Source organism: Hoplias malabaricus, chromosome Y, assembly GCF_029633855.1.
Source record: "Hoplias malabaricus isolate fHopMal1 chromosome Y, fHopMal1.hap1, whole genome shotgun sequence".
Lineage (NCBI taxonomy): Eukaryota > Metazoa > Chordata > Actinopteri > Characiformes > Erythrinidae > Hoplias > Hoplias malabaricus.
The window spans coordinates 14278052-14298615 of NC_089820.1; the positions used below are offsets into that span (position 1 = coordinate 14278052).

A 20564-nucleotide genomic window follows, 5' to 3' on the forward strand; every position below is an offset into this window, starting at 1 on the left:
GCCTTTAAAAAAAATAATTCTGTGATAACCATGTGTCAAGACTGGATGAATTTCTTCCAGAGTTTCTAGAGCTACATACAGATGCCAGTGTGAGTTTGTTGTTGTGATCCTGTGAGCGTTTGCGTGTGTTACTGTGTGTTTGGGTTCATGTAAGCGGATCAATAGTCCAGTCAGATAAATCAAGACTCAGCACGATGACTCCTTCAATCAGTGTAACAGACCACACAACTGGACGACATCACTATTCCACATGGCAGCAGCTCATATGTGGCTGTCAGATTTCTACCTTTTGTAACTGCACAGCTTTAGAGGGCAACCATCCACCTCCCATATCTAGATGAGATGGATGATATGATATGAGGCAGATTCTGTTTTGATAATCACATGATGTAGCAATCCAGTAATATTGATGCATCTTTAAAGTGCTTTTTCTGTAATTGTCTTTGCATTTAATGAAATCAAAACATACTTTTATACATATTTGTTTACAAATGTTGTACAAATAAGAACACATTGCTACAAGTGCATGAAGAATATTAAAGCTGGAATAAACAAAAAATAAAAGGATTATAGCTTTATCAAATGCACAATTTAAAATAAATGGCAATAAATACCTTGGAAATGTATGGCAATTTTATAATCAGCACAACAATGACTAGGCAAGTAAATAGTATAGCAATCACATTTTTAAAGTTCATCTGCATTCGTCAAATGTGCTGTGATATAGCGCCTTCTATTATTTACTTGTAACTTACTCACATAAAAATGCCCAAACATTCACTCACTCATGTTTAACAAAAGACAAAAAAACATCAAAGTGTAACTATTCATTCTTTCCCATCACTGTGTCCTCATTATTCAGAAAATAGCTGTAGCATCACTGATCTTCAAGTATGAATTTGTCCACAGGTGTTATTTTGTGGCAGGGCACAGTGGCGCAACAGGTAGTGTCACTGTCACACAGCTCCATGGTCCTGAGGTTGTGGGTTTGAGCCCCGCTCTGTGTGACTGTCTGTGAGGAGTGCATTCTGCCTGTGTCTTTGTGGGTGTCCTCCTACGATCCAAAAACACATTTATAGGTAGATTGGCTGCTCAAAAGTGTCCATAGGTGTGAATGAATGTGAGTATGTGATGCCCTGTGATTGACTCGTGCCCCCTCCAGGATGGGCTCCCGTGTTTCTCCTAGTGATTCCAAGTGTGCTCTACATCCACCCCGACCCCAAACTGGATTAGCGGTTACAGACAATGAATGAATGAATGAAGGATGAATGTTATTGTGTCTGGTTTGCTTTTTTTAGATGTGGAACCTTAATGGAACTGGCTTGTAAGGCACTTACTCATTCACTCACGTTAAATGAAAAGCTCCAGATGTTATGTTCATATGTTATGTCATACCCCTGGTCGTATGCAGCCTAGAAGTTTTAAATTAACTCACAGTTTGCATTGTTTAACTTGCTAAAGGTCCTGAGTGGTTTTAGCTGGGGACTCAACAGCTAGAGGATGTTCTGATGTTTTAAAAAAATGTTAAACACTACCAGATGCTCCCAAGCTCTTTTTTAGCTGCAGTGTTTGATTATATTTCATATCTGTTGTACCAAGGGGAATATATTACAGGGACTGTGAGCATCAGTTGATTAGTTTAAAAAAAGTATGTGGGTATGTGCTTGTGAGAATATGTTTAATGTTTTTACTCTAGGTGGTTGCAGATTTTCTAAGGGTATCAGGTATCAGTGCAGACTAGGAGACACTCTCACACACAAGAATATCTCGGCATTAGTGGGATAAGTGTGTTGCAGGTGTTAGCAAGACTGTAGGCGGCTAAACATGAATATGTCAGACGTACAAACACATACACACACAGAGACACTGAGTCATCTCTCTATTTTAAACTGCCCCACTCCTTTTTCACAGCCACGAGTAAGGATCATTGACAGTTCGTCAGAGTGTTTAATTAGAAATGGATACTTGTGCAAAGACCTGCCACTCTTGAGTGCCTTTTTTAATCTTTGAAAGGTGTTAAAGGTTTGCACTTTTTTTTTTCTTGCAACCTGACTTTAAAAGGACATAGAAAGGCATGGCTAACAATGGCACAGAGAACAGCATTTCTGCATCAGAACCCTGTCCATGATCAGGAGAAATGATCTTACTTTTGCAGTATTCTTCCATCTTGAGTCGCACAATGTACGGAAAGCTCTTAACATTATAACATTCCCGTTAAGGACTTCATGGAAGTGGTTTGTAATGAAATCACTTTTCACCAAATGCTCCACACAGGACGCAATTCAGTGCTTTGCATAAATTTTCAATATTTTTAATTCCTTATGTATTGTTTCACTCAAGGCTGACTTTGTGTTTTGATTAGAGGTTGTAACAATATGTGCCAGAAAATCTCAGAAGTAATCTCATAATATTCCTATATAAGGTGAGGCTGACCCTTGGTTTGATTTACGGTTGAGTTATGGTTTTCAGCTGGTTCTAAATGTTAGTTCTGTGCTGCTCTATTGACCCTGGAGCTGGTTTAAGGGAGGACAGTCCAGCTCCTCTACATACTGTACTCACTCTGGGACATGCTCTGTATCCATGGCAATACAATGCTAACTGCGCAGCTATAGAGAGATGGGGGTGCAGAAAGAAGGATGAGAGAGAGAGAGAGAGAGTGTGAGAGTAGTAGATGGCACGTATGAGAGAGGGATGCAGATTGGCTTTCTTTGATTGAGATCAAGGCTGTTTGTGAAGTGTTGTGTGTTTGTGTGTATTTTACTCTGGACAGCCAGCTGCAGTGGAAGAAAGCCTGTTTAATAGACCTCATAATGTAAAGATGGGTAGTGAAGAGAATGAGTTTGGACAGAGCCATTTATCAAAGCCGTGCTGGAGTGATTGATGACCACAGATACTGTGTGTGTGTGTGTGTGTGTGTGTGTGAGGTAGGTTTCAGTAAATCTGCTTCAGTAGCAGGTAATCGAACACTCAAAAGGCACTGGAAGTTGGTAGATGAGGAACACAAAGAAACTGATGGACTGCAAAGGAGAGACTGGTTGAACACACTTTTGTTTATATTATTGTATAATAATGCAGAAAAAACTAGCACCTGTTTTTACTGTTTTTAGCTATGGACCATTCATTCATTATGTCATTCATTGCTGAAACCACAAAGGCAAGTCTTTGCAATTATTCAAAGTGGACCAAAACTAGCAGACATATTTGCACCAATCTGTCTAACTTTTGGCGAAGTTTGGGGCTCAGTTACAGTACTGGCACATGTGTGGGCCAAAGGTGGGGCGAATGTCATGTGCTGTGCTTGACTTGGGCTACAGCATATGTTTTGTGAGGCCACACGTGGGCCAAATGTTGATCTTGCCCATATTTGTTCTATAACACTACTCCTGAGTCAACAACGTCATTCAAAACCAAATGTGGGCCACAAAAGAGCCGCTGATCTGCCACATTTGGGCCAAACGTACCTAGCTATCTGTAAAGGATACTCCAGCTGCCTTTTAAGTTGTGTCGAATTATATGAATATGAATCGTTATACCATGATATAATGCCTGAAATATAATCACTACACTTTGCTTACATTGAAATATAAGTATGTTTTTACCATCTCTTCAAAAGCACTTTGGAGATCATTAACTTCATATTTTTAGGTTACAAATATTTTACTCTGATGTAACTTCAAACACTCTTCCTTGTCTCTGATGAAGCTTGGCTGTGTCAGAGTGAATTGGAATGTTGTCTTTGAAATATTCCTCTGATTCTCTTTTCCCTGTGTGTTTGTGTTGCTGTTCTCTCTCTTTTTTGCTCTCTGAACTTTCACCCCTTTCCCAAATCCACCCCCACATCCACCCATAGAAATTTCCGGAAGCATCTGAGAATGGTTGGCAGCAGGAGGATGAAGGCCCAGAGTGAGTTGCTTCTTACTTTTATCTTTAAATGTGTATAAGGATTGCTCGAGTATTCAGCTCCATCTGTAATGTATTTACGCTCACTACAAGTTGCTCAGAATAACCTGTAACTGAAAATAAATCATCGAGTTGATTGAGTTTATTTTCAAGCTTAACAATGTCATAACAAAAACTTGTATCACTGAATGCTGAGCTGAAAAGGAAATCATTCTGTGAGGAAATGTGGATTCAGTGTATAGCTGTGAGATTAAATAACAGCCTAACGTTTGCTCCCTGCTTCTTACACAAACTTGTATTCTTTTAATCATGATACAGATGTTTATAGACTATTGTAGCATTTGGAGTCTTGCTCTAGGAATATTACTGGTGTTAGTCAACCGCTATATTGCTGTTTCAGAAGGATAGATGTGCTGAATTTAAATCCCAAGTCTGACACAGTGAGCAGGCTTTTGCCAGATATCCAGCTCTAGTGTTTTAGCAAACTACAAAACTGTTCCAAGTCCTAATAATTTAAATGCAAATGGACTTACTTGGTAGTCCAGAGAGATTTGGTGTTTTTCTTAGTACCTACTAGCATTTTTCTCTTTTGATTCCTTATACACTGTACTATTATTTAAGCTATGCTAATTATTTTTACACCAGTATGAACAGGAAAGCATTGATGATGGTACTTTGAACATGAGTGACAACATCAGGCTTAATGAGACTGCTAGTTTCTGCAGGGCTTATATATATAAAGCAGAGAGAAAAGATACAAGGTTTTTATATGACACCTACTGCATATGTTATGATCTGCTCATGACATTAGCCTGAATGTTTCAAGGGTTTTAAGGTAACTTCCATGCGGCTGTTTGAGGAGCTTGACAGTTTGATAGAAAAGCCTATCAGGGCACATCACTCCAGTAATCTCACTGACAAGAGTGGGATACAGCCAGCTGAGTGATGTGTGTGAGAGCAGGAGTGTGTGTGTGTGTGTGCCTGCTGAAGGGCAGTGTTTGTGATGCTCTCCTCCTCCGCTCCATTATTAGCATTCGCAGATCGCAAAGCAAAGAGCTTCAGCCGCTCCTGGAGTGATCCCACCCCCATCAAACCTGATCCACTTTACGACTCCAGAGACAGTGAGTGTACACTCACGTGAACACGCACTACACACACATTTGTTTTGCGTTGTGGGACTGTTTTATAGACTTCTGTTGATTTTGTGAACTCTTATCCAGTCTTACCCAGTGTTGGCTTTGTGTGTCCTCACTGGTATTTGAGGCCTAAACTCCTAAACCAGAAGTGTTATAAAATACCACCATCTTTTCTAAACTGTACACATTTTTATGCACATTTAAGGACGACACAGTTTGTGTAACATTTAAGGAATTTAACCACATATGACACAAAATGTGTTGTTAAATGTCAAGGCATAGTTTCCCAAAACAGTCTTAGTGTTAACGTCATCCTAGTAGTATGTAAAGAAAAGTAGAAAGTATAAATTATGATAAACACACTGCCATTTAAGTATGAGCTAAGGCTGTTTTGGGAAACCCAGCTCATAGCATTTTTGACTGTGTATGTGCCTCTTAGTCTGTCTTGGCTGTTTTTGTCTCCCATCCTGTCTTTTATATATAAAAATAATGGGTTAAAAAACTCGATTGCTTCTATCTCTTAATTAGTCTTGTTCCTCACTCGCTCTGTTGCTTTATTCTTTCTTTCTCTCTCATTCCTTTCTCTCTCGTTCACTCTGTTAGGTGGAGACCTGCAGGCATCCTCTGGGACACTGGATGAAGAAGAGTATGATGATGTGGACTGGGAAGAAGAGAAGAAGCTGGAGCGCATAGCCTGTGAAGGCGATGACTTCATTCCTCCAAAAATTATGGTGAATACACCAAATCCAAGTTCTTTTATGGAAACCTTCTGAAATGTAGATTATGGAGTTGATATTTCTCTAAGAGTGCATTGAGAGAGTGCTGACATTGCCGTTATTTTGTGGCTTAAGAGTCTTATGTGAAGTGGCATGTTTTTATAACATGTCTTTTTTTAACCCTACTGAACCCTAGTCTGTACTGTGGAAGGCATAAATAGAGTACATTGGACTAGTTATTATATCCATCCATCCATTATCTGTAACCGCTTATCCAATTTAGGGTCGCGGGGGGTCCAGAGCCTACCTGGAATCATCGGGTGCAAGGCGGGAATACACCCTGGAGGGGACGCCAGTCCTTCACAGGGCAACACAGACACACACACATTCACACACTTTCGAGTCACCAATCCACCTGCAACGTGTGTTTTTGGACTGTGGGAGGAAACCGGAGCACCTGGAGGAAACCCACGTGAACACACTAACTCCTCACAGACAGTCACCCGGAGCGGGAATCGAACCCACAACCTCCAGGCCCCTGGAGCTGTGTGACTGCGACACTACCTGCTGCGCCACCGTGCCGCCCCTAGTTATTACATACTCATTGAAAATCAACACAATATATAATTTGACCTGAGATATTCAAGTTTATACAAATGTGTACTGATTGTATTCAAGATGCTGTCTTTCCTATGTACTGATACAAACAGACTTGAGAGCTCTTTTGGAGTCAGCTTCACCAGTCATATTAATTGTACATCTTCTGCATAGCCAAAGCTACTCCTACACTGAATGTTATGCATTCAGCTATAGATACCCTGCTTGGAAAGATGTGGCTAAATGACATATAAAGACCTTCTCCCTTTGAACAGAAAGCCTCTTTAATTGCACCCGGCTCCTTTGCCCACGGACAGGCTCATTGATTGGGGTCATGTTCACTCTTGTTCTGTGTGCAGCTGATTTCGTCCAAGGTTCCGAAGGCGGAGTATGTGCCCAACATCATACGCAGGAACGACCCCTCCATCATCCCCATTCTCTATGTAAGTCTTTCACCGGCCGCTATTATTCACGCAGATCAAAGAGTCTTTTGTCCTGACATGTTATGAAAGCTGCTTGGTAATGCAAATGCCCCTCTGACAGCAGGCCTTGTTATTTCAGAAAAGTTAGCAATGCAGATGATGCGTGTAAAGCTCCTGTAACTGTACTTGATCATAACAAGAGCATGGTGAATATTATTATTCTGGTGTTTTGATTTGATGGTGCTTCAAAGTAAAGTGTTAAAAAGTCAGTGGCTAGATTTAATTTATTTATTTATAGCCAGTAAAGTAGTTACTCATTTTTCTGGACATTTTATAAGGAGATTAGTTAATCAGTTCCATCAGGAAAGAAATATAAATGAAATAGCACAAGTTTTTAAAACTGGATTTCAAAACGATTATAATGCCATTTGGGCTCACTGCAATTGTTCTGCAAAAAAGCCTGGTAGACAATTGAAACTACCTATAAACAGCACTTAAAGCTTTTATATTCAAGGGACAGTAAATAATCCAATGTAAAATCCAAAAAAAAGAAAACCCTATGGGTTTGAATGGGGTGTGTAGCTGTCAACAAAAAACTATAACAAAAAAGAATGCGTTTGTTTTCATAGAACATATGACTATTTTAAAGCCCCTCATATAAAGGCCCTCAATGATGAGCCCCTCATTATATGGATCATAAAAAGCAGAAAATACAACCAACTTGTCAAATTCTGGAAGTGTGGAAAATACCCTGCAGATTTTGTTAACAAATTAAATCAGTTGACCGGAAATTAATTAAATGTGTAATACAGGCAAAGGACGGACATGTGACATCTGTGGTATATTATATTTCGTTTGTTTTTTTGTTCTAATGCTGAAAAATACAGTAACTGAAATTAAATTAATGAAGATATTTGACCTTTGCATGGGACTGTACATGAATATTTGACTCATATTTTAAAAAAGTCTATATTTAACAATACTTTTAAAGGAAATTAGAGTAGTCACTTGTGCTGAGAAGTTATCAAAGTTATTGCCTTTGTCTCATCTGCTGTGCTTGTGTGTGTGTGTATGTGTTCGCACGCAGGACCACGAGCACGCTACTTTTGATGATATACTGGGTGAGTGTCATTTACTGATGCTGTGTGTTTACTATATGATCTCACACTTATTCACAGTTCATCTAATGTAGGTGTATTTGCCTTTTGACGACTGACTCATTCTCTACTCCATCTCTTATTCTCTCTCCCTCTTTGTGCCATTCTTTTTTTTTTTCTGCGTTTATTTGTATCTTTGTCTCTGCACCCAGAGGAGATTGAGAAGAAACTAAACGCCTACAGAAAAGGTTGCAAAATTTGGAACATGCTTATTTTCTGTCAGGTGAGCAGTGTGTTAATCTGTGCTTGTGTGTGTGAGTGTGTGTGCGCTTTATAACTAAATGATTCCCCACTAAATCCCCTAGGGAGGACCTGGACACCTCTATCTGCTGAAGAATAAAGTGGCTACATTTGCTAAAGTGGAGAAAGAGGAGGACATGATGCAGTGAGTTACTGCGGAAATCACAAATTCATGAATTTTCAAGTCTTTTATGCATTTTGGAATTTCTGCACAGTTCACAGACTATGCATTTAGAATAGTTTTATGTAGTAAGTGTAGCCATTGTAGCCTAATCAGATCCCTTCATAGTGTGTAGCCATAATGTCTACAACCCACTATAGCCATTTAATTGGTCAATAATGACCAGTGACTTTCATATATTATTATACATAATGGGGATAATTTTGATTTGGTGATCATCCAGAAAATATACATTTTAACCCTTTGTGTTTTAAAAATACCATTTATTCTACAAGGTAGTCCAGTCCTTGGGGCGGATTCCATTTAGTGTTATATGGAGAATAAACCTTCACAGCATTATGTTATCTATGGAGAATAAACACGGTGTACGTCCACAGTGGGTACACATTGAAGTAGTTTAATAGATGTCTAGAGATATTTGAGTGTGTAGTATTTTAAAAATATAAATAGTATAAAAATTTGAAAATGTAGCAAAATTTTATTATTATAAAATAATAATAATCCATCTAATAGTCGCACTGTGTGACAGATGTACAGTTGGACATAGAATATTATCTCTGTATGAGATGATTTCATGACTGTTAGTGTAACAGACAAAACTAAGACAATCTAAGGTTGTTTCAGAATTTTAAAAGTGTGTGTGTGTGTGTGTGTGTGTAGGTTCTGGAAGAAACTGGGCCGGCTGATGAGTTTGCTGAACCCTGAGCCCAATCTCATTCACATAATGGGCTGTTATGTGCTGGGCAATGCTAACGGAGAGAAGGTATCTATTATCAGTCTGCTTCCAAACATAATGCAGTGTGTGTTCAGCATTTCACCATCAGAGTTTCATTACAGTTCTCATTAACATTTGTAATTAAAGGTTAGTTTAAGCCAGGATATACAGACTATTCTAACATACAACCAAATAATCCACAAATGACCTCAAACAACAAGCTTCTAACGCGTAGTGAGTGTGTGTATGAGACAGCAGGTGATGTGTTTCCAGAGATGAGAGTGACAAGCAGTTGCCATGTGAGTGACACACAGCTTGCCGCCCCCAACCTTCCCAGCCTTACCACCACACTGTTTATGCCTTTGCACTCTCTCTCTCTCTCTCTCTCTCTGTGTCTCTCTTTCTGTGTTGCTCATACATTCAGTAACACATGAACACACACTGACATGCAGTGATGCACAGTGACAGCTCCCTCTGGCCACGCAGGCTTGGTGTAACTATTCATTGATATTAGCCTCTGAACTGGAAAATACATGTTGAATTTCAGAAATATACAATATCCAAAATCTCCTAAGTCCAGCATAATAGCTACATTAATAAACATTTTAATTATTTGCTTCTCAGAGAAAAAAAATTAATTATACTCAGAACTAGGTTATAATGAATCAGCCAAAAAGTTTGTGATGTTTGTTTCTACTCTTGCACTAGAACTCCTGGTATGTATATTAATGTTAGAAGTTGATTTTTTTTAATCTTTGCTTGTTTTTCATTGGTTTAATCAGAGTTCTGATAGAAAGTGACATTAATATTCATGTGTTTACTTTTGGGATTTAAAAAAAAATTTCAAACACATTCTTTACTTGTCAAATAAAAGCACTCCGTGGCCAAACAGAAGAATCAATAAAATATCAGAAATAGCTTAAAAGTTAAAACCAAGCTTTCCAGTGGTCAATGATACAGGCTTTTTCTATTCGGTCGAACCGAAAGCATGTCTTTCACTCAAGCCAGACTGGAGCACTTTGGAACAGCTCTTTTCTCACATCACTACACACACTTCATAACAGTCTGCATTACCTCACACACCCATGTACCACTGCACTTACAACAGCTGAGCATTTCTCCTGACTCATCTCCACTCAGCTCACTGATCTAGAGAGAATGTGCAGTTTGAAGAGGGTAAGAAACAGAACCAGAGCTTGTTTTAGCTGTGTTTAGCACTTTTTCTTCCCTCTCCCTCCCACCTGCATTGCCCCTATGGCCCAGTACAGGGAGGTGGAGAAATGGAAGATGTAGTAATCCTTCTAAAAATATATGCTGCCAGGTGTGGCCAACTCTTCAGGGTTTGAGGTCAAGCTCAGCTTCTTTATTCTGTAGACACACTGCTTGCGTCAGATGAAAGCTGTGTATTCTCAGGCTCTTTTTGGAGAGCTGTGCCAAGCTATCAGCAGGTAGCCATATGTCTTGTGTATTTCTTTTTTTTTTTTTACTGGAAATTCAATAAGGCTTTAACAAAAGCTAGTGCACATTATCCCTCTTAAGGGAGGGCTCCTCTTACTCTGCACATTGATCACAAAGACAGTCCAAATGCAGAGTTTGTATACTTCTGGGTGCTGTTGTGTATCAGAATGCATAAAAGTGCCATTGGTTTTGCTGGGAGTGTTTGAGATATAGGATTGTAAACGAACAGTCAATTTCAGATGGTACCATGTTCTAGATTTTTATTTTATATTGTTAAGATATAGGGCTCATACCCCACATCTTGTACATGCTGTTAATAATGTTTATATGTAAATAATATAGGTTTGTGTTTGTTTATGTACCAAAAACAAGATTCATATTTTACATGAAACTTTATGCTTTTATTACAACTAAACAGAATATTCTTGATTTTTTGCTTTTAAAGGAACCCCGACTGGTAACACATGTAATGGGATTACTCAAAATTTTACAGAAATAAAAACAAAAAATTGTTGCTTTTTTGTGTGTGTTTGTAAAGTCCCACGACACATAGGTTGCCATTGTTTTTGTCATTGGGGCACACACTGGGTAGTGACGTCAAGTGGTTGTAGTGAACCTTTTTGAACAGGACAACTGTTCAGCTTTTCACTTTGAGCCAGAACGCAGCATTTCTGAAATCACTGACGACAACAGAAAAAAAAAGACAAGCAGACACCTCAAGCACACAAGAGTGGGGCAAATCAACTGGTAATGTGGAAACTGTATGTAACAGAGAAACACTATACACCTACAGTTGTTTATCTGTATATGGCGATTGATCAGATTTTTTGTGAGAGCTAAGACTGTGCTCTCACTTTCAGGTTTCTTAAACGAGGCAGAAGCTGCTAACGGTAAACTTTGTCGGTTGATCGCCAGGAGAGAATCCAGTGTATGTTCATGATATTTGAGCGGTTCTCACTCCATATTCTGGGGCTTTAGGACTTCTTATGTGGATAAATTGTGACCACTGTATTATCTCCAGCCTCTCAGCTGTGGTATTATGAATTAATTAATTGCACGAATGAAGTGACGAGCGAAGCCACAGGGCTTTTGGAAGCTGTGTTCACCAACACATGGCTTCCCAAAACCTTTTCCAGTTTTATCTTGGGAAAAGCTGTGAAGACTAATACCGATCTTTTATTTGCCTTTTAACTGGAAACAACATACAACAGGTTGTTGGTCTTTTAGGTAATGTTCACTGCTTCCAATTTTATCACTGAGCAACCATTTGACGTTATCTACCCAACAGCCACTGCGCATCTGAAATGATGAGTTCATCCATATATCAGATGTGTGGGAATAAAGGCATTATTTTTCTAATTAAATAAATATTTTGGGTATTTTTTCTCCAAACATAAAAACATAAAACATTTCACTCTATTAAGGCCTTATATGTGATACCAGCTGGGGTTTTAAGATTAACTGTATATTACCTGTGTCCTAATTGTCAGATATGTGTTTAGAAACAGCACTGGTTGAATTATTAGTTTCTCCTTCAACATGAAGTGGTGAGGCTCAGCTGCTGTAGACTGAAGTAGTAGCAAATGAGTTGGATTCACCAAAACACAATTAATTTGGCCCTTGAATTTCAACCATTTCTACTTTACATGTATCTAAGCAGCTGGGATAGAAAACATGTAGAGGACTAGGGGAACAATCTGAATTCATCTTTTCAACTGTTTGTGGAGGGCTAGTCCTATTTGGTTTTAAAACATACCATGCCCTCTCACTTCCTTTAGTAAGTGAGCATATGTGTTATGTATATATGATGCTAATTTGAAGTTTGGCAGTGTGGTATCACTGAGAATAAGGGAAATGGAATTGGAAGATGAAGCAGGCTCACAGACATTATAGCAGACCCCCTTCAGGCAAAGGTCACCTATAATCCTTGTCAAAACAAGCAGCTTAACACTCTGTTGTTCCTCCCAATTTAGCTCCCTCTGCTCCACGGTGTACACTCACACATGCATTCCGCCTCCGCTTCCCTCAGGCTCGCAACAGCAGTGACAAGCATAGCCTTCTCAGATCCTGCAGATTTCACAGAATACTGTCGGCACTAAAGTTCAGATGTTTGGAGTTTAGGAACGCTCGTTTCTGTGGACAGCGAGAAAAACTCACATTTCCAGTTATCTCGTTGACATTCTTTTCAATCTGTATCTTACATTTATAACATTTGGCAGTCGCTCAGAATATTAGCTTTAGGTGTCTTACCCAAGGTCTTTAATAAACAGCATGATCTTCCTACCTAAGCTGGGATTCAGATCCCAGTTGTCTATGTGCAATGCAGTGGTGTTACCCACTATATTAGTACAACCATGTTTTGTTTTATTCATATGTAAAACAAGTACTTTCATGTTGTAGGACGTATGGGACACTGTACATTTAAGTGAAACCAAGTAATGATGTGTTCAGTCTAGAAGCTTGGTATTCTTTGATTTGGCAAAAAAAAAAAAAAATCTTACCTAAGAGGCTATGTGCAATTTCAACTTTAAAGTCTGAAAAGAGGGCACTCACACTAAGCTAGCACTTACTGTTTCCTGCTGCATGCATAGAAAAAGCTTTTCAAAACATGTACACTGACATTTTAGTTGTTTAGTGCTTCATTTTGTTTCAGTACATATGCAAGATAATGCAATCCTGCTGTTAAAGTAGTGATAACAGAAAACATGCAGTTTACTAAAAACTCTTGCACAGAACGTATTAACCTTACAGTCCTCAACATATTCCTTTGTGTTTATGGATGTCATGCACAAATAGAACATGGCTCTCAAACAGTAACTGAAAAATCTACTTAAAAAGTTAAAACATGCAGTTACTTGCATTGAAAAACTGACATCATGGAATAGCAACTCCAAGAAGCAAGATCTCTTCAGCAGCTCTCACTTTCTGAGTGAAAATTACAGATTGGAGAATGTTCAAATGAATATTTCAAGATTTTTGCTTGGTTTCTGCTTGAGAGAATGAACAATAACTCCCTCAATAGTGAAAGTAGTCAGAGCAGTTGTTGCACTTGTGGATCATGAGCTACGTTTCAAACTTCCCTAAATTCTTGTAACATTAGGAAATGTGAGCTAGCATTTGCTTTAGATTCAAATGATCGAAATAAATTAGTTTACTTTTGGCACATATATTCATAAAAACAGCTCTCAGCTCATGACAAGAGTAATGGAGATTCTGCAGACTAGTGAAGGTGATTTGATGAAATGTGTGGAATACACATTTAAAAACCATAGAAAATGAGGATGTTCTAGTGTCTGGAGACTCTGGCATTAACAGGGATGTTGTGGTGTCATGTTCTGGGCTGATATCATCTATGATGAACTTAATGGCCTCTTTCATGTGCAAGGTTGAGTGAACCAAAGGAACTGTCCTGTATTCCACACTATAAAAATGGGCAAATATATAATAATGCTCAACACACTGTAAAGCCATATTGAACTTGACATGCCTGTGAGCTCTAAGGAATTTTCAGTGCAATGATACTAGCATATGTTTGTAATACTGAGAGGCAGAGGTGCAAAGGTCAGAAATAAGAGCAATTATTTACATTTTTTGCATGTATTTTCCCAAGGTCAGTTTAAAAAAATTCTTTAATGGCGTGTTCCATGTGGATTGTGAGTCTGTGAAAAACAAACCTGAGCCAAATTGCGAGGGGCAGTCACAGTTGAGTTGCAAATCTGTTAAAGGACAAGTCACAGTTGAGTTATAAGTAAATTATGGACAAATCTGAATGCATTCTGGATCTTGGCGCTCAACTTAGTCGAGTTGCATTTCACTCAACATACAACTCAAGGCAAATGATTCAAAATGCTGTATGTAGTGTGAACTATTTTTACAGTAGATAAATACACAGAGAATTTTGATGAATATGTGTATGGATTATTATATCAATTTTTAAAATTCAAATAAATGAATTTCCACCTTCAGAAAGTTGAATTACAAAACACTCTTGCCTTTTTACAACTGAGATGTTGACTGTAGTTGATTATTCTCACTAAGCTTCAGTTCCTTTTTATTCACAGTCTGTTGATTTGCCAGGAATTGCGTTGGAGAATAAGTAAAAAGCAAAGTCAATTTGTTTTTTCCTTCAGCTGTTTCAGAACATCAAGCGGCTGATGAGACCATATGCTGTCGAGTTTAAGAGTCCTCTGGAACTGTCTGCGCAAGGTAAGTATGCACACACCTAGAGTTGGATTATACTCTCATAAAATTGTGTGGTGGTGCTCAGTCATCTCTGTTTAGAAGCTCTCCAGTATCCCCTCAGCTGTGGATAGTGGCAGTAAATGATGCTCATCCATCAGACGCTGGCAGACAGACAGAAACACAGTGGCACACACATGCCCATGCTGAACAAGACTTAAGACAGTGTGTACATTCCAAAACCCAGAAACAACGCGAATTTTGACCTTATCACACACTTCTCTACTCCACTGAATCTATTGATTTGTTGGTAATTACTCTTCAATTAAAGTCTCATTATCCTCCCCCACAGTCTGTATCTCTTTATTGGACCCAAGAGAGTTCTTTCATTTTCTCCCCCTCCTCCTTTCCTCTGCTTTTTTCACGTTCTCTCCCTGTTCCCCATGGACTCCCACACAGTGTGATCAGTTCTCTTGCTAGCCAGCTTAATTAGCACTGCTTTATATGGAGAACTGTATTTAAACAATGCTCAGAAATGAACAGTGCTCAGAATGAAGGTCTTTTTATTCTTCTTAGCATCTATAAGGTTTCACACAGCTCATTATTTTGCAGACTGCAGACACTGTAGAATGTGAAAGTTTAGTGTTCTTCAAATTTTGGGACAGGGAAGTCCTTAGACATCAAAAGTTTCTGCTTTAGATATTTCAGAGTTCCTAATCTAGTTTAATCTTGAGCTGTTGATACTTGACGGACTGTGAGGCATCTGAGCTGTGTTCTCTGGAGTGACTGAGCAGCATTCATTTGGAATGAGCTAAAATGGTGTTTGTGATCCAGAATTATCATCCTACATCAGGGCAGGACCTCTGTTAGTTTTTGTGGCAGAATGCCATCAAATCCTCACAGCAATGTTTGAACATCTAGGTGTTAGCCTCTCTAAAAAGTAAAAGCGGTTACTGCTGCAAATTGTCTGGAAATATTCTTTGTTTCAGCAAAATACTGAATTATTTTTATTATTATTTGAGGTGTCCACTAGCTCCATGTAATACATTGTGTATTATGAAAATGTCTTAATATTTCACGGTGAAAAAAAAATTCCTCCCATTATTGAAGAATGTTAAAACTATTGACTGCAAAAATGATTCTGAGAATGAAAAGCGCAGTTCTATTTTTCCTTCTAATGTTTTTGCAGGGAAGGAAATGATCGAGATGTATTTTGACTTCCGTCTGTTCCGTCTATGGAAGAGCCGGCAGCACTCAAAACTGCTGGATTACGATGACCTTTTGTGACCCAGAGTCCCCCATTTTAGTCAACCTTGAGAGGTGTGTAGCTTCATTTAGAGCCCACAGTGGCCACGTTCCCCTCTAGAGCCCTGGCCCAAATGCTCTGAGCTAGAGTAGAGGGAGGATGATGATGGTGAGGAAGGATCGAGGATGGATGAAGATGGCTGAGGTCACGCGGCTGATCGAACCCTCCACTCTCAGACGCAGATGAAGATATGGGAGATACGGCCATGTCCATAAGGTGCTGTTTGTGTACCCCATCTGTTTTGAACCATCAATGGCCGAGACGTCAACAAGGCGTCATTTATCTACAGTAGAGAAGACGGAATGAAGGAATGCTTATACATGAGGTCTGGAAGAAAATGTGTCTACGACTAATAAGGATGCATTCACAGAAGGGACATGCTAACATTTCTATTGAGTAGCTGTGTTTGTAGTGAACAAACAGGGACTATTTATAAGCCTTCAAATTGTCTTTGGATTATCGGTATTTACATGTTCTTTATCAGGAGGGAAAGTAGGAAAGGGAATACATATCATGTTTATAATATGTCCCATATTAATATATAGAGTACTGTAGTAGAGGAAGTCTTCTTGATACTTCGGAATATTGCACATTTTTTGTTTGTAAAGTGTTTTTTTTTCTTGACTGTTTGAAGGAAAAACTCAGGTTTCATAAGCTTCACTGACCTCCTTCTGCAGAGAGAGAGAGAGAGAGAGAGAGAGAGAGAAAGAAAGTGAGAGAGAGCAAGTCTCAGCAGGAAGTCACTAAGAGTTGGCTAGATTGAGTCACCTGAACAAGAGGTCAGACAAAGTTAACCTTCTAACTGAGATGTTTTTCTGTGTGTATAAGATTTCCATAGAGTTACAACAGTATTTGAATTTTATAGTGTAGATCTCCAGGTGTCTTAACATAATTGCTTGTATAGTCTGAATTTGTCAGTGTTAAAAGTCCAAGGGGAGGAAGCCAGATTCATAATATCTTCTTTTAGCTCTTGATAATACTTATCAATATACATTTTTCTTAATTTCTTTTTTCTAATTTCCTAATTTGCTGTTTCATGGATAGATAAAACTCAGCCGGACTAAAGAGTACACTACATCTTCCTCAGAGTGTACTGTGATCTATCTTTACAGTATCATTACAATATATAAATCATTTACTAGTTCAGAAATGTGTTGATCTATGACATCCTTGTTTTCCTATAAAGTTGCAACTCTGTCAAGTTGTTGAGAGAAAAAGATGAGATGATTTTTCATATTTAACACATTTAACAACAAAAGTAAAAGTGAAACTATCTTAGCAATAGTTCCTTTATAAACAGAAGCATTATCAAATGGTACTGTGATAGCTTTTAGGAAGTAAGAGATTTTATCTTTTTTTTTTTTTTTTAAACCAAAACAGAAGGTAGTTCTTTCTGTGTACAGTTAGCGTCGGGCAGTATGTTACCATTATCACTATACATGACGTCACATGACAAACACATGCATGAGTACATCATGCATTATTACTGACCACTGAACAAATGCATGTATCATAGAATCCAAGATCTTTATTAACAAGTAGCTTTTTGGATGCCACTGTATATTTCCACTATAAGTTTACGAATTAACTCTTAAAGATGTTCAAATCTTGTTTATTTTTCACACAGTTAACATAATTTTAGGACTAGTTTTTCATAGCATAATATCCAGTTTATTTGATTCTGAAAATATTAATCATCATGCTTACGGATGCACTCATACTGTATAGTACTCAAGAATGTCTACATTACGTATTTAATAACACATTAAAATAAAATCCTGTTCTTCATAGACAGAGATGGATTGCAAATATTATCTGCAGACTGAACAGCAGACAGCTGCATGAACTCTGACTCCTTTCTAGTCTAATTCCAGCCTCATTTGTAGGTGGTTTCAAATCTAATCTTTGAACATAGGACTCAGTTTGACTTGTCAGATTGAAGTCATATGATTTGTTTTCTTTAATATTCAGCCTAATAATTTAAGATAAAAAAAGTTTACTATTTTGCTATATTACTAATCATGATGTTGTATTTCAAGCATATCACACTCCCTGACATTAAGATTTTCAAAGTATTCTGTGAATGCAGAAATATACTTTCAAATGTGTGTGTGTGCATCAACTGTTCAGATAACTCGGGTGATCGAGCAGGGCCATTGAGATGTGACAGCTGTTTGTTGGGGTAGTGTTTGTATGTGGACAAACCACATACTGGCACAGGCTTTCCCTATGAGAGTGCGCACACACCATCTCAGCTCAAACTGAAATATTAATAACTCTGTATTTATTGTGCCGAGGCTGTTTTGCTTTATTTATTTATTTATATGAAGCAAAACACATGCTTGTGTGTATCTACTGTATTTCATGTTATTTCATTCTTAATGGGTCTGTCCTCTGCTTTATTGTCTCATTTGTTCTTGTACATTACTCCTTAGTGTTTACAAACTGATTTACTCCATGCTACCTTGTTGTATTTCTGTTATCTCCGTTTATGAGCAAGCTGAGGATATGACCAGAAGAACAGAGCTGACCTTAATAAGCTCATATCAGTGTGTGGTCACTGTTGGAGGCTTAGACTGTGGACCCAAGGGCTCAGCAAGGGATTAGAACAATCTGGATGTGCTCAGATGTTGCCCTCCCTTTGTTAATTTGGCTCTCTTCCTGTTTAAAACATTAGTTTAAAAAAGTGTTCTGTCTAAAAACCATTGCATTTAATTTCATTTGATAATAATTGATTAGAAGGAGGTGTAACACGGGTTTCTGCTTGTTCTGATAACACTATCTAGAAGAACTACAAGCTCTGGCCTCAACAGTTTTATCATGAGTTTTTAATTTTCACCTCAGTTTGATTATTATAGTCATATGCAAATATGTGGGTTTCCCAGGTCAAGTCACATGTTTTGTTGGTTTCAAATACTATGTTTAAGGTTGTTCCTTGTGGAGTATCCTATTTTCACTTGGAAAGTTAACTAAACATTACAAAACCTTAGTCACTGTTTACATTGTAGTGAAGATTTCATGTTTAAAGATTTGTAGAAAAAAAAAAACAGAAAAACTTTGCCATCGTTGCAGTTTAATCATCAACTTCAGACATATATTTACAACTCTTTTGTCTTATCATGTGTGCTCTTGTGTCTGAGCTCTGAATCTGATATTTGACATTTTGTCACTGTGGCTTTGTGGAAATGTGTCACTGAGCCAAAGGACATGAAATGGTTCAGAAAAAACAAGAGCATTTTATTTTTGCACTTTGTGTTGAATGACATTTTCTCTTCAGCTGTCACACTGGATTCTGAGCCTGAAAGTGTCTGTTTTAAATCTTCATGTCTCCAACTTCCAGTACTTCTTACACACCTTCTGTTCCATGGTTATCATTTGTAGCAATAGACATTGTGACATTATCTGTATTGGTACCAGAACAGTCTTTATTTAAGGACCTAATGATGCTGTTCATGGTTTCAGCCATGTCTTGTTTCCTTAATCACTAATGCTGGTTTGTAATAGAGTGAGAGAGAAACCTGATTTATGAATACTGGGCACAGGCTCATAACGCTTTTTCTTCTTGTTGTTATCAGCTGGTAGCTGTAATAATCGAATAGTGAATAGTTTTTTTAGTATTGATATAAGGGCACTGCTTAGATTTCAGGAATGTTATTGCAATATCTGATGTAGGGATACTCTATGATATCGGAATCATTGATCTCAGAAGACAACTAATTCAGAAATGATTGGCACCAGACAAATGATTAATCTTGAATAATATTTTAAACTACTAAACTAGAAACAAATAGTACTAAAATATCTGCCTTTTATACAATTCACCACATTTGTAACTTAATAGAAATGTCCATGTATTGGCATCTGACAGATACTGAGAAATATTGTATATAAATATTGGCCCAAAGTTCCCAAATTGGTGCATCATTAATGTGACACTTGATCTGTTTATCTTAATATAATTGACTTGTCCACGCTCCTCCCACAAATGCAGTAGTTATAACCATGGTTTCAGGTTAGAAATATTTAATGTAATGTTGGAAGGTCCCATTTAACAAAATGAGAAATGCACTATTAACTTTAATATTAAATTTCAAGTTACATATGCTACACAACCAAGTTGGTCCATGTTTCAAGTTATTACTAATAAGGCAGTTGTTGTAAATGACAATGATTTGGGTACTACCTAGCATTAGCTCATTGAAAATGACAGACCTATTTCTTATTTCTAGGAACACTTTTACCTCTCATGTGAAATATATGCAGTAAAATTCCTCATTAAGTTGAACTGGATTTTTCAACATTTTAGTATCCTTTTTCCCCTCTCTACCTATGAAGCTTTGAAAGAAAAGTCGGTGGGGCATTATATATATATATATATATATATATATATATATATATATATATATATATATATATTATTCTTATGATATTATTAAAGCTTAGGTTTTTTGGACATGGAATATGAGGACAGGAACAGAAATACAGAAATTTTCTCAGAAAAAGAAATTCACACTAATGTTGAAATGGAGCTGAAGTAATCTGATACCAGCTGGAGCG

At 37.8% G+C, this 20564-nt stretch overlaps 1 protein-coding gene across 2 annotated transcripts in view; it reads left to right on the top strand.

Annotated features, from left to right (window-relative positions):
• LOC136677668 (NMDA receptor synaptonuclear signaling and neuronal migration factor-like) overlaps positions 1 to 20564 on the top strand; it is a 135962-nt gene that overhangs the window by 28522 nt on the left and 86876 nt on the right. Inside the window, exons 6-16 of one of the 2 annotated variants that reach the window (XR_010796403.1) lie at positions 3851 to 3903; positions 4932 to 5021; positions 5640 to 5767; positions 6709 to 6792; positions 7859 to 7892; positions 8081 to 8151; positions 8234 to 8313; positions 9010 to 9112; positions 14653 to 14728; positions 15891 to 16021; positions 16642 to 16786. Coding sequence is in view for 1 of the 2 variants with exons in the window: in XM_066655262.1 (XP_066511359.1) it covers positions 3851 to 3903; positions 4932 to 5021; positions 5640 to 5767; positions 6709 to 6792; positions 7859 to 7892; positions 8081 to 8151; positions 8234 to 8313; positions 9010 to 9112; positions 14653 to 14728; positions 15891 to 15988 (817 nt within the window). In the remaining variant the exon portion in view is untranslated. Of the gene's footprint in view, positions 1 to 3850; positions 3904 to 4931; positions 5022 to 5639; positions 5768 to 6708; positions 6793 to 7858; positions 7893 to 8080; positions 8152 to 8233; positions 8314 to 9009; positions 9113 to 14652; positions 14729 to 15890; positions 16022 to 16641; positions 19116 to 20564 lie in introns of those variants that run through there. The other variant, XM_066655262.1, reaches the window with a different exon arrangement.